At 41.3% G+C, this 14,734-nt stretch overlaps 1 protein-coding gene across 1 annotated transcript in view; it reads left to right on the forward strand.

Moving 5' to 3' along the window:
* Window positions 1–14,734, forward strand: part of LOC139475088 (G-protein coupled receptor GRL101-like) — an 87,587-nt gene that overhangs the window by 47,378 nt on the left and 25,475 nt on the right. Inside the window, exons 2-3 of the mRNA XM_071258337.1 lie at window positions 12,531–12,692; window positions 13,998–14,105. Of these exons, the coding sequence (XP_071114438.1) occupies window positions 12,531–12,692; window positions 13,998–14,105 (270 nt within the window). The remainder of the gene's footprint in view (window positions 1–12,530; window positions 12,693–13,997; window positions 14,106–14,734) is intronic.

The following is a 14,734-nucleotide window of genomic DNA, read 5'->3' on the forward strand; positions in this document are numbered from 1 at the left end:
AGAGGGTGCGAATAGTTTTATTTGACAAGGTGAACCCGTGTCTGCGAAACTGTTACTTGACATTGTGAATACGTGGCAATGAATAGTGTTATTTGACATGGTCAACTCTTGGTTGTGAATAGTGTTATTTTACACGGTCAACATTTGGCTGTGAATAGTCACTGTGTTATTTGACATGGTCAACACTTGGCTGTGAATAGTGTTATTTGACATGGTCAACTCTTGGTTGTGAATAGTGTTATTTGACGCGGTCAACATTTGGCTGTGAATAGTCACTGTGTTATTTGACATGGTCAACACTTGGCTGTGAATAGTGTTATTTGACATGGTCAACACTTGGCTGTGAATAGTGTTATTTGACATGGTCAACACGTGGCTGTGAATAGTGTTTATTGACATGGTCAACACATGAAAATTCATAATCCATAATAATGCCACAATAACCAAACATTGTTCTGCACAAGCCAGCCAAGCGACCGGTTTAACAAAACTGACTGTCAAATCAAATAACAAGATTTGATAACAATGAATCCATCATCCAACGTAGCCCACAGCTAAGACTAACACGGGTTGCTTAGAATTACGAGCATCGAAGCCCATACCTTAGACTTGCACAAGTCTCTAAGGCAATAATTATTAGTTAAAATCATATTTTCGAGATGATATAAATAATAAGAACAATTCGCCCTTGTACTGTCCGCTTATCTAGACTTTCCGATTATAAGGATAGAATTACTATACACCCATGGACTTACCATTCATTAGAGCCTTGGAGCAAGGCTACCCATACCTTAACAAAGAGTTTTGACAGCGTGTTGCTTTGGTGGTAGCTTGCAGGTCTGAAAGGAGCATCGCCCCAACAGTTACAGCTTGCCTTTGCTTCCCGAGGCTGATAAGTTAACCGCGAGTTGCTCTCATTAGAGCCCGACGCCTGTCTCCCGATATTAAAATGACTAACATATGCGGTAAATAGTTCAGCGAGATAATAGCCATTCCAGCTTAATTGCCACAGGCCAGCATCAGCTTCAGGTGCATGTCATGTCGTCACTGTTTACAGTCGTCATGGATCTCATACCAATTTGTACGACTAAAATAGCAAGTCTCCCGCACCATTGCAAAACATAAACATGCATTTCAACATACATCATTGATTTTTCACACTGAAGTGATGCGTTATCGGTATAGAAAATGGTTTAAAGATACGCCACGTTAGCATGGCCTTCATCCTTCATGATTCAGAGTTAAACGCCCAATTACGTATTGGCGTACAGCGTCGATGTATATGCTGACTAAAGCTGATACGGAGGTGGGATCCTGCATACGGAAATGCCTATTGCGCCGTTGTAATGAGCCCCCTTAACGGAATGTGCAGAATGCGCCATAGGTTGACTTTTGCTCCTGTTCCTAATGTTGAGGATATTGATGAAGATAGATATTGAGCACTGCCGTAACTGCGGAACTGCTGCACGATCACACATCAATTCATTAAGTCGTCTTCTGCTATCAAATTTAGTGGATTTCCTGTCACAATTCATGGAGTAAAAACTTCGATTGATCGATGGTGGCGTTTTTGCGCAATAAGGGCCTCGTGGAACAACGGAGGTTTGAACTCCCAACACTGCAGACATTAATAGGAAAGCGAATCCTCCTCTGTCATTCTCAGTTAATTAGCAAAAGGACTTATGGCAAGGAGAGCACAAGAATAACATCTCCTGTGAAGGACTGCAAGTCCCAAGCAACACCTTAACACCACACACTTTGATGAATGCATTTAAGAAATGATCCGAAAGCAGTGTTTATATTAAAAACAGCTGTTGGGGCATTTAAAAGTTACATAAAGGCACCAAAGTGTATTATTCTAGGATTTCCGTCGGGGAAAAATCTATACGGGCATTATTTTCCTAATCTTTATTCAGTTTTACTCTGATGAAAACTTTATGAAGGTTAATGGAAAGATTACGTTGATTATTGTTGGAGTTTGGGTAAGATTTAGTGCGGCACATTGAGTTCTCGGTATGTTTATGACAGGCCGGGATTTAAGTTTTTAATAAAATGCCATATGCTAAAGCCAATATCGATAATTGAAGCGAAGCACTGTATTTACTCCCAGTCTGATTGGTTGATATACAAGTACATAGTATATTGAAACTCTGTTCTCAGTTCCGGATCATTGCATCGTCGGGAGAAATGTCCTCTGCATGATTTTGTAGGGGTTCCCAAAAGTACTTGCGCAGAGGCAAAGGTATTCGGCCTTTTGTGGTTTGTAAACACATGCAGGTTGACATGAATATTGATCTAATGGGTTCCTTTTCGAGTGAATGAGTTGAGTTTAACGCCGCTTTAAAATGCATTTCAGTTGCATTACTGCCAATCATGATGCAGGTGTGAGACGTTACCAGTCTTGTGAAACCCTAGAGCTCGGGTATGGTGTTGACAAACCTCGAAACCTCGAACCCAGTGATCATAGGTAGCTGGTATACTAACGGGACGCAACTCTGCGTATCGAATTACGTCACTTTTGAAGACTGGGCCACGTGGGCCCCTTCTTTCCGAGAGTTCTCAGCGAACTAGATCATGATTACGTGACCGTTAGGATATATGCATTCGACAACATTGCCGCCTGTGAGTAATACAGCCGTAAAACAGGAAAAATTAGAACTTCATAGCACCAAAAAAGATTAACGGTTGCACATGGTCACAAATCAGGTGGCGTTAAGCAATGTTGGTTGCGGAGAGTCCTTGGATGGGTCGCCGTGTTCGGCAGCTTGGTTCCTGAGAGTTTCTTAGGCTTCGGTCCAGCTCAACATGTAGCACATGTGGTGTCTCCCTGGGCAAATGACTTGGTTATAAATCTGCCTCTGTTCACCCAGCAGTGAATGGATCCCCGGTATGAGAGATGGCAATTAATGAGTAGGTGAAGCAATAGAGAATACCTCACGAGGAACATGGCGGCACCTTGGACAACTAAACCACCTGTGCTCGCTACCAGTAAGTGAAGCAACAGAGAATACCTCACGAGAACCATAGGATCTCGAATTATTGTTTCCCTGATTCCCCGAGGAAATGTTGTTTAGCACCGCTGCGAGCAACATTCCAGTTATATCACAGAAGCCGGTAGATAATCGAGCAAGGTCCGGAAAACTAGTGATTGAAAATATGTGCCTCGATCAGCGCCATCGAGGCCTTATGGCATGTCGTCATCCAAATCACCGACCGGGTCTCCTTCTTCAGGACTACACTAGTGCTCGGGCCTGTTCTATCCCGGATCCGGACAGAACCCCTGTTGAATGAATGTATATCCAACACAGACAAAAAACAAGTCGTAATTTCGAGTTTCAAAAAGAATGTTCTGTCTAATCTTAGACAACCTCATTCTAAACTACGTCATCATATTAACACATCACAATGTTTGCGTGAAGCCACAATTATGTTGAACGAAAACACAACAAGGACACTCCTCGTAAAAAGAAAATGATACAAACATGTTTTCTTCCATTCATTTCTTTAAATGCCGAAAAGTAATCATTTAAAGGATTTATTAAATGTCAAGAGTAAAAGAAGGTTATTCTTGAAGAAAAAGATAAGCATCTCCCCAAATAGCAAGCCGTAATTTCAAATTATTCCTGTCCATCAAGGTTTATTGCAAAATATGTTTTTATTAACATCAAACCATAGATATTACGGGAACAGAAATAAAGTCATATCCGTCCTTTAATCTTAATATCCAGCGAACTCAACGGTAAAAGCGATGCACAATAGTTTAACCAGCACTAAAATCAATATCTAATGTAGTGCACAAGCCTCTGTCGGTCTTCGGTAGAAATGCGCCGTGTGTCTAGGAAATGTAATCGCCACCTTCATACTGTTTCCCAACTCACAGATCCAGAGAAGACTGCTATAGACAACGCTTTGACTGAAATAGCTTCCAGTATAATAACATTGCCAGCATGGGCACACATCATTGAGTACACTAGCAGATATGTGATAAACAACGATACCTCCCACTCGTCGTAAACGGTAGTAACGTTACAGGTGGGCCCTTTCACAGACGCCTAGTAGTGTACAATCCTGTCATGTTAATGTAGGTGGGAGCTGTTTCTCGTTGACCTATGTATGAAAGAGGGAGGGGGGAAGAGAGAGAGAGAGAGAGAGAGAGAGAGAGAGAGAGAGAGACAGAGAGAGAGAGAGAGACAGAGACAGAGAGAGATTGTTAAACACCATGCTTCTGAAATGTCGATTCAATTATGTTACAATACCAGGATTTGCATGAATGTCGATCACCCAGCCAATCTAAATACCCATAAGACAAATCTACTCATTGTCGGGTGAGTTTTACCTCACAAAGCCACAACATCAGGTTTAAGACTAATATGTACATATGCAACGGCGTCCCGACGCGAGTACCCTTGCTTCCTGGTGGTATTATGTCAACGATGTAAGGATCCCGATCCTGACACGTCATCTGTGCCCTGCAATATGCATGCTCTCGTAAAACAGGCGCTACATGATTAACCCACCTCACTAGGGTTCAAAACTCTTGGAATGGCAAAGTAGGCGCTCCCTATATATCTGTAAAATGATTATATTTTCAACGAATGAACCTTGTCTCGCAAAAGGCCGGCGTTACGTACATTTGGAAGCGTTCGGGCGTAAATAGATATAAAGAAAATCTTAATATATGTACCATTCGTAGATAAAACAAAGCGTGCTTTTTGCATGTTCCCAAAATATGTATTAAGATTATCTAGTGGCGAAAGTGCGTTTCTCTGGGTAAATCTGCTGAGACCATTTTACAGTATCTTTCCACGCGTGTGCAATTTATCGGAGTCAGCTTCGTGCACGAATATCGCACTGTGTCAGGAAAAACTACGTAGTTTATGCGTTGTAGTCAGACATTTTCTCCGAATTTACTCACGCAAATGTTATAAACTCAATCTATTTCTGAAAGAAGAAATATGATGAGAGGTCCTTGTAGTTGACGTTGTTCTTAGGAGATGCTGGTTTCGGCGACACACGCAGTAGATAGTGCGTTCGCTTATCACTTTGAAGGACGGGTTTAGTTCCACTCTTGTACATCATCCTGCATCTTGATTGGTGTTAAATCTGAAATATGACCAGGGTCTTTTTGGGCTCCTGGAAATGGCTTGGTTACTTATAAACATTGAAATACTCTTTTGTACATATAAGTTTTGTGACGTGACCATTTGCAATTTTTCGACTGAGGATATGATCAAGTAAAGCTTTAAACTAAACATTTGTAAAAGAAAAAGCAGGCCAGTGGTATATTTTTACTTTGTTACCTGAGAATTCCCTTAGAAAGACATGGGTCAAATTCTTGATCTTGCTCGTTTCGACACATTTTAGCAATTCATTTGATCGAGACATATACAGGAGCATATATGATTACTACAATAACACTTTCACCCAGTAAACTCACCAAAGGTCGTGTAGGCAAACCAGGGTTCTCATCATACCTCGACCAAAGCTAGAAACAATGTCATTCGTATCCACAGATCAAACATCGTAACAAGAAATTTGCTTTGAGTGATGAAACACACGTTCCACGACGTAGGGCCATTTTATTGATAAATGTGTGTTGCGTGTATATTTGTATGTGTGTGTCCTCCCATAGAGCTTACCTTCCTGGTTGTCTATAAATATAACAGAATGTAAGGCCAGAAATAGTTAGATTAAAAGCCACGTGAAGCCAGGAGCTATTGCAGTAGAACCAGGACTTTCGTGAACTCCTTCCATCCCATTCCGACACTTTGTGGAGCTATCGCCAGCCGCTGGAGCATGATGAGAGATTTCCTGCGAACGAGACATATGCTAGACATCGGCGACATCGATCAGCGATTGGAGATGATCGGCTTTAGAGTTTATCTCCGAGTGTAAACTCCACATACCGTTTCCGTCCATAATCTTGAGTAAATATGGCTACTGGGGAATTTATTGTGATATCAATCTCTCAGACATTAGCACAGGTGTTGATATCGGTAACATAGTGGTCGCGTTGTTCGCGAATTTCTGGAAGATTTCTTGTACTATCATACAGAAATTATATACTTTTTCATGAATAATCCTGTGTTTTAGAATATAAAACATACCATGGCGTCTTTCTGTTCCGATATATAAATTGATAAGTTAAGATTCGATAGTTATGTTCCCGGGATATTATATTCTGTACTGCAGCTGTTTGTTGTCGATCATAATCTGGGCGAATCTGGGATTCGAGCCTACGTTTTGCGGATCAATTATATCGGGGGTGCCCAACTCTGCCAAGTGTCTTAGTCTACTGGATCGCTCCATCCATCCGCCACCGCATAAACCCAATTATTGATTACTCATTAACGTTAAATTAACTTATTTTGTTAATGAAATTGTCAATTCTACATGAACCCATTTCAAGACGGTGAATTATGTTGGGAGAATATCTTGACGGAAACAAGATTTGAAAATCTATCTAACTACCACCCATAATTCTCGCCTGTCCGTCATGTGAGACACACTACCAGGCTTTATCCGTTCAAAGATGGGCGCCGAGCACGTCTCCCTCGTCTTTTGACATACCCACAGATCATGTAATAACCAAAGACTCAGCGGTATACTGGATGCATTCAACTCGTTATATGTGTGAGGACCTTACAAAAGACGCAGTTGACTTTTTAAACAACTCTTCAAATTGTGTATAGCGAGATAGTTTGACAAATACAAAATGTCATTCCCGTTCTAGCATTATTACTTCTGTAGGTTATCCTTATACTCGTGCCCCATGAAGATCCGTTTAGAATTGGTCTTCAACAAGAGGCGACTAACGGGGTTGGAAGGTCGGGCCCGCTAACTTCGTTGATGCATGTCATCGTATCCCAGTTGCGTAGATCGATGCTCATTATGTCAATCACTCTATTGACTAGTCCAGACTCAATTATTATTTACAGACCATCGCCGCATAGCTTGACTAGTGCTGATTGCAGCGTTTAATAAAACAAGAAATGGTAATGGTCTGGTAGACGGCGTTTCATTTAGTATATGGATGTGTCTTCATACAACAAACAACAACAAAAAACATTATATTCAGTCATTTGTTCTCAAATTCACAGGTATAAATCGTCTTGTGGAGGTTCTTTCCGATTCCAAACCCCATAGTCTTTTTACTCTCTTTATGTGATTCTTACACTGCCAAATCTCCGTTAAAAGATGCCGTTGGAAATGTGATTGAAGAATAGTTCCATGCAGAATGGAATTGGTGACAGGCAATAGCTGATTGATTGATCATTAAAAGTTTTACAGGTGTTCGGGCAACAAGGCCCATTTACACCTTGCCCATAATAAAAGTTCGCTAAGTACCTAGATATTTAAAAAAAAGTATTAAAACTACCACGTGCACATGCTTTAATATAAGCAAGAATGGCATTCTGGACTTCATGACGAACGATATTCCTAGAACATAAAAGCTCAGCCAATGAAATGTCAATATTGAGAACTGTGAGAAGGGAATATTTCATCTGATAAGATATGTTAGAGTGCATGCATGTGTTGAGTTACACGCCGCTTTGAACAGTGTTTGAGCTATATATGATAGCGTGCCAGCTTGAAGTGAAGGAAAGCCCAGATTATGATACAGACGCCGGTGGATGCTGGAAAAACAAGAACCATGTTTAGAGCTCCTCGGATCCTGACACGTCCAGAAGATGCAATAGGCGACTGTGAAGATTTTATTCATATAAATAAATTATATGAATTGCCTGGCATTTAGATAGATATTTGAGGAATGGTATATTCATTAAAGTGTGAGCTATCATCATCAATAAACTTCCATACAACATTACATTGGCACCATCACTAGTTTATAGTGATTCATAAACACAGTGCTTAAACTGACGCTGCTTTCAGCAGAACTTTCTTATGATTATAGAGACGTTTTATTTGCTTTTATTAATATTTAATTGATATTTTTATTGTTGTGTTATTTGTGTTCAGATCGTGAGCCCCTAATCTCCCCATGACCCCCTTACTTTTACCATCCTTAGTTATGTAACAAACACAGTCAAGAAAGTTCCTTTACTCTCCTCCAGCATAATGCCTTCAATTCTTCAGCTAGATCTCGCCCTGACAGTAGTTCACCTATGTCCTTTTGGTGAATGAAGGTCACAGTCGGATCTTAGATGGAAACTCAACATACTTCACATAAAAAAAGTTCGTAATGGGCTTGTGGTGTATATTTAAATTCACAGACGGTCTCTCGCCCCTGTATTAGGTCCTGCTACGGGGGAAGTCATTTCTCGTAAGCAATATTTCACAGTAATTGTAACAAAAGACAAAGCCGACCTTCCTTGGACAATTGCAGATAGCACAGTTAGCAGGCAGAATACTCTTTCGGTTTTTTTCAGTTTCTGTTTTCAATCTCAGGCGTGGGCTATTGCACGAGTTAAGCTGCGTAGGTCGTTTAAGTAAATCTGTCAGATCAAAGACATCATTATCGAGTTTTCTTAATTCATCAAACCTTCCGCATCTTAATAAATCTTCTACTAAATCTTTGCCATTGCATCTTTATAACGTGTGAATGATAGCATTGCGTGACGCTCCACTTTCTGTCGAATACATCGTATGATGGTTGCCGTTGGACACCAGACAAGATCGCATTAATATTTACCAAACTATCAATGTGTAGTATATAGATAAAAGGGTATTGGTAAGATATTAATGAAGACAATGTACTCTAGTAGGTATTTCAGCATTATTATTAGCATTTAGCATTATGATTTTTAAAATCAGAATGACACCACACGCATTTGCAATAATTTCCTTTTAATCCAACATTAGCAAGTTAACATTAGCTGTCGTGAAAAGGTGGCGCGTCATTTGTAATGGTGTTGACAAGCTAACAGTGTCAGCATGACATCACCAACGTTGGTACGTCATCTGCTGTGACGTCATTAAATATGACGTCACTAATTATTGCAGTATAACACCGACAATAATGACATTAACGTGTCACTAGTGGTTTATGACGTGTAACATACCAATAACTGCTGACTAAAATGAACAACATTCGGCCATATTTGACAGATAAGGTCCTATTCATATGGAATTAAAGACAATAACAATGAAACGCATCGATGTGTCTGTACGTTAACAATGCTGTTGGGTGCTAGGTTCCATGTACTGGTGTATATTGAACCATTACACATGGAGAATAAAAATAACATTATACGATCACATTCAAAGAACCGATACGAACTGACCAATCGAGAAGACATCTTGATTTGCTTAATGCCTCATATCCTGTCCTAGTGTGAAAGGCGCCAACTGATATTCCGTTCACCTTTGGACAGACCTGCCTCGATTGATATAGTGATTTCACCTCACGCCGCTTTCTACCGCCGGGCAGCAAGTGCGTCATGTATTATTTACTAATCTCTTCCATTTTCTATTCACATTAACCCTAAGGCAGTGAAGCAAGTTTTACTTAGTCAATTCCTGTCCCCTCTATTAAGCCTTAGTGCTCAGTCTTAGACGTCCATCACAATTGTCAAATAAATGTAGGCACTGATTAACCATGCGTTTGGTTTGTAGGCAGTGTTTCTTGCCTGTTAATGTAACTAATAGGGTCTATTAGTGCCTACTGTGCCATTGACAGCTAAATGGTAGCTATTAACAGTGCGGAGTTGCGTCCCTTAACCGTGTTGTGATCCGATGATCGCGAGCATGAATCTCAAACTGGCTTTTAGATTTCGATGCTATGATAAGCTGTGTGTTTTCAGGATAAGACTTGCTTACATCAGGTGTCATCACTGATTGTCAGTGACCCATTCACTGACGATGTTTTACCCCCATACTCCCTGCCACGCACTTGTACTTACTTTAATGGCTTGGACCGCCTCCGTGGTCTAGTGGTAGAGCGTCCGCCCGAAGAGCGGAAGTTCGAGGTTCGATCCCCGGCCGCGTCATACCAAAAGACGTTAAATGGTGGTACTTGTTGTACCCTGTCTTGCTCTCGACATTAAGGGGCTAAAACAAGGACTGGTCGGCTCGGAGCCAGTACACTGTGTCTGAGTGGGGTATACATGTTAAACTGCGGCATGGTATCTCAGTGGGCTAGCACTATAAATCAGTCCGGACTAGTACAAGCAGCCACACACACACAGACCCACACCTGCAAGTACGTCGCTATCTATATAAGTGCAATAATCTTCAACGCGACGTTACTTCAATGGATCGGAGGGTCATGCTTGGTGACTTGGTTGACACCATGGCGTTGTATCCTGACGAAGTGGATCATTGCTCATAATCCCGATCTCTGGATTGTCTGGTTCGCTCTCGAGTGTTTACGGACCTAAGTCGATCAAGTATTTGTTGTAGTCGATTGCCTCCATGATTTACTAAACTGCCGGGCAAACGAAAATATTCATCCATGTTTATTTGATGGGGGCTGAGAAAGGAAACAAACAAGAAAAAGATATTCGATGGTGATGTATTTGATACAGTAACTGGTATCATATGCGATATTACATGCATCACACCAATGATTATCTCCCAAAGGGCGACTGTTTTCAGCCCTGTAACGTTTGTAATATGTCAAATCGATCCTGTGGGTCAAAAACGGCCCTTTGCCCATGACATTGCCCTTCATTGTCATGACATTGCCCTTCATTGTCATGACATTGCCCTTCATTGTCATGACATTGCCCTTCATTGTCATGACATTGCCCTTCATTGTCATGACATATGCATTGCAAAAGTTTAAAAACGTATAGTTAGTATTTGTATAAAGCCTCATTTGGTTTAGAAATGTCATTAATATCTCTATTTTTAGAAATTATTTTGCAAAACTAAAATGCAGTTCCAATCAGTTAAGAACTGAAAGCGGAAGATACTACAAGCAGCCAAGATGTGAGAGCTAATGTTAACTGTGTAACAAATTGTATATGGAAGATGAGTACCATTTTATCTTAGTTTGATTCAACGTCGCTTTAAAATTACGGATACTGGCACGGAAAAGGGAGACAACTCTCACGTTGAATAAACATTATTGTGTCGTAACACCTATGAGCAACATGGCCAGTGGCATTGGTCCTAACCATTATTTGGGTATATTGGTATATATATCAACAGTATGTCATGTAAATGAAATTTACGCTCGACTAAAAGTGTAGCCTAAGGGAGATAACTCTGTTATTTTGTAAAGGTAGGGTATAGCCACATGCCCGTGTTTCATCTTAAGTGTGATGACTAGACAATATGGTGCCATGCCTTCAGGGGAGCAAAGTGATGATGCACCGTTTGAGCTAATCGGACATTCTTCTCGTGGCATATCCATGGAATATATGATCTCACCAAATCTGTGTCCTACCCATAGCAGCAGATCTATGAGGTGAAGTCTGCTGATCGGATTTGTGCCTCAAATGTCTCATCACTTGAAGAAGAAGGAAATAAACAAACTGATTTTACTCCCCTGATAGATGGTGTGCTTTAGTGGAGATATTTAGGTAGCTCAACCAAGCGATATTACATGTGAACGCACCTGATACCTCATCTTCATGATGCATCTCTCGCTCAATCTTTTGTAAAGGGATGCTTCTATACAAACCTGTTTTGTTTCTACATAAGAAAAAACGTCGCTCAAAATTCCCTATCTGTAAAATATGTACATGTATATCATACCATATACACTGACGACTTTACCTCACCGGCATTATTTTTCCCGTTATCTAAAATGTCTTCATCAGTGTGGCAAGCGGACCGTAAATACAACCAGAGTTATCCCCCTTTCATTACAATCGGCTTTGTCCGGTAAAGTTCGCTCAACTGCATGTGATAGGTGTTTAGTTTCGAGTACAATAATCTAATTTTATTCGCATTCGTATGAAGTTTGGCTTTTCCCAGGGATATATGAAATTTCTACATTATCAGTCAACAAGGTACATGGGGAAAATGTATATTCAGTAACCAATCAGAAACGAGTATTTAATGCAAGGCAAATTCAATGGGTCTCACACTCAGTGTTGAGAAGTGTGTATTCTACTCAGTAGTAGTCGGCAAACATGGTCAGTCTAAAACGTCCATCTCATGCGCTCCCATTGCCATATCTGTTATGATACAGAAAATCATGTAATTTTCACCTTCATCAGTTACATCATTAGTTGCCATAATGTTTAGTTTACTATGATGATGTAAATAGTTCATTTGTGTAGGACCGCCACTGTGGTGCAGGAGAGCGTTTGTCTGCTGCCCTGCCGAAAACTAGGGGACCGTTCGGCTCGGTGTCAGTTTACTGTGTCTGAATGGTGTATCCATGTTCAACTGCGACATGGCATCCGAGAGGAATACATTCCAACTAGTACAAGCAGCCACGTGCACACACACACACACACACACACACACACACACACACACACACACACACAGACGATTAGCGGATCCTGAAATGTCAGCGTTGTAGCGCCTCAGATTGATGAGCCCTTATTTCCCCTATCAAACTTGCACCTGTAGCATACACATGTTTAATGCATTAACTTTGTTTTCTACAGCGTTTGATGTCATAGAGGTCGACGAAAAGGATGAGCAAAGGTGTAAGTTCAAGGGTGTGTTCATGTGCAACGACATCGAGACGCCCTGTATAAACCGGACCCTCGTGTGTAATGGGATCAGCGAGTGTCCTAATGGAGAAGACGAGAGTCCATTGGAATGTGGTACGTTTAGAGTGAGTGAGTGAGTGAGTGAGTTGTGTTTAAGGCCGCTTTTAACAGTATTCCAGTCATATCGTGGCGTGTCAGCTTAATGTGGCAGGAGAGCCCAAAGCCCGACGTCTTCCACGTTTAACACTTCTGTGAAACCGACGAGCATGGGTATGGAGCTGACAAACTCTAGAAACATAATAGGGGCGAACCGGGATTGGAACCCACAATCATAGGTTTCTGGCGTGCCAAAGGGACGCACCTCTGCCCAGCGAATCGCGGCGCCTTAGACGACTTGGCCACCCGTGCCTCCGGTACGTTTAGAATCAATGGATTTTGGGTATTATGCGTGAGTGAGTGAGTTGGGTTTAACGCCGCTTTTAACATTATTCCAGTTATATCACGGCGTGTCGGTTTGATGGTCCCAGGGGTCTACCACTTTGATAAAAACCCGCGAGCACGGGTATTGTGCGGACAAACCTAGAAACATTATCAGGGTGTGCTGGGATACGAACCTGGTTTCTGGTTTCTGGTTTAGATTCTAAATAAGAGCCGGAAAAAGAAATATTATATTATTTCCTTTCTAAATTAAAATATTTCTCATAACGACCACATTCAGAGCTAGATGTTTCTAACATGAGTTTATTACCTAAACACACTACAGTATCAATATTAGGATAATGAGCACTTCACCATTATTCAAGACTAATATAAATGAAAGAAGTCGTTACATCATGTGTCCTGTGATCTACCGCCCAATGTGATATAGTTACAGCATGAATACACCAATATGTTTTACCTATTAACGTTTCAACCTTAGGGGCCCGTTGAGCCAGAGAGCGGAAGGTCACTGGTTCGATTTCGTGGCCGTGACAGATCAAAAGACGATCAACAAGTGCTGTCAGCATGGTGTGTCCGAGTGAGGTTTCCATGTTAAACGGTGGCTTGGTCCGAGTTTGGTTTCCACGTTTAACTGTGACTTGGTGTGACTTGGTATAAGTCTGGACCAGTGCAAGCAGAAACACACACGAGCATGCACGTCGCTATATACATGTAGGTGAAACAAACCTGAACGCGATCTTAAACCCCATTTCACCTTACCTCAAAATGTTAAACGGCAAATTACCTCGGCAGTGTGCATGCAAAACCGTCAAACATTAACGTAGAATAGCTTCCAAGCAGAACCGTAATGTAGCTATTTCAGATTGGGAAATCCGTCAGAGCAGTGTACACAACATAATACAAAACAAAGGACAAAAGCCCTATGCTGCTCTTCCCGATGTGTGTCTGTTACCAAAACTATGTTCTATACTTCTTCAGGTTGTTTAGCCAACGAGTTCCAGTGTAACAACTCCCACTGTGTCGACATGATACATCGTTGTGATCTCAACAACGACTGTGAGGGCGGAACTGACGAAGAGGGGTGTGGTGGGTATCAGCTCAAATTCTTTATTTCGAACTGCTTTGTTTGTTTATGTGTTGTTTAACATCGCACTCGTCAATATTCTAGTTATATGATGGCGGTCTGTAAATAATCGAGTCTGGACCAGACAATCCAGTGATTGACATCATGAGCATCGATCCACGCAATTTGGATCGAAGACATGTATCAACCAAGTCAGCGAGCCTGACCACACGATCCCGTTAGTCGACTTTTACGACAAGCATAGTCACCTTTTATGTATGGTTTGCTGAAGACCTATTCTATCCCGGAATCTTCACGGGTTAACGAACAGCTTCTGAATTCGAAGTCGAAAACTGATTTGATGAAAGGTTTCCACATTCTTTTGTTAAATCGTATTTACTGTTTCAACTGATTGTCCAAAAGAGGGGATAACTCTAAATACATGTATAATATATTTATATTATAAGTTGATCTCCGCAGGTACCGGGTACCGGGATAGAACTCCCCCCCCCCCCCCCCCCCCCCCCCCCCCTTCTTAACGTATGCGGGTCGTGCGAGGCGACTACATGGTACGATTGCTGTGAGTCGGATGCTCAGACTTGTGATTTAGTTGGTGGCGTGTCATCTTATCCCGTCGGCGTGGATCGTTACT

This window comes from Haliotis cracherodii, unplaced genomic scaffold (assembly GCF_022045235.1).
Source record: "Haliotis cracherodii isolate W230 unplaced genomic scaffold, xgHalCrac1.p SCAF_1, whole genome shotgun sequence".
NCBI lineage: Eukaryota > Metazoa > Mollusca > Gastropoda > Lepetellida > Haliotidae > Haliotis > Haliotis cracherodii.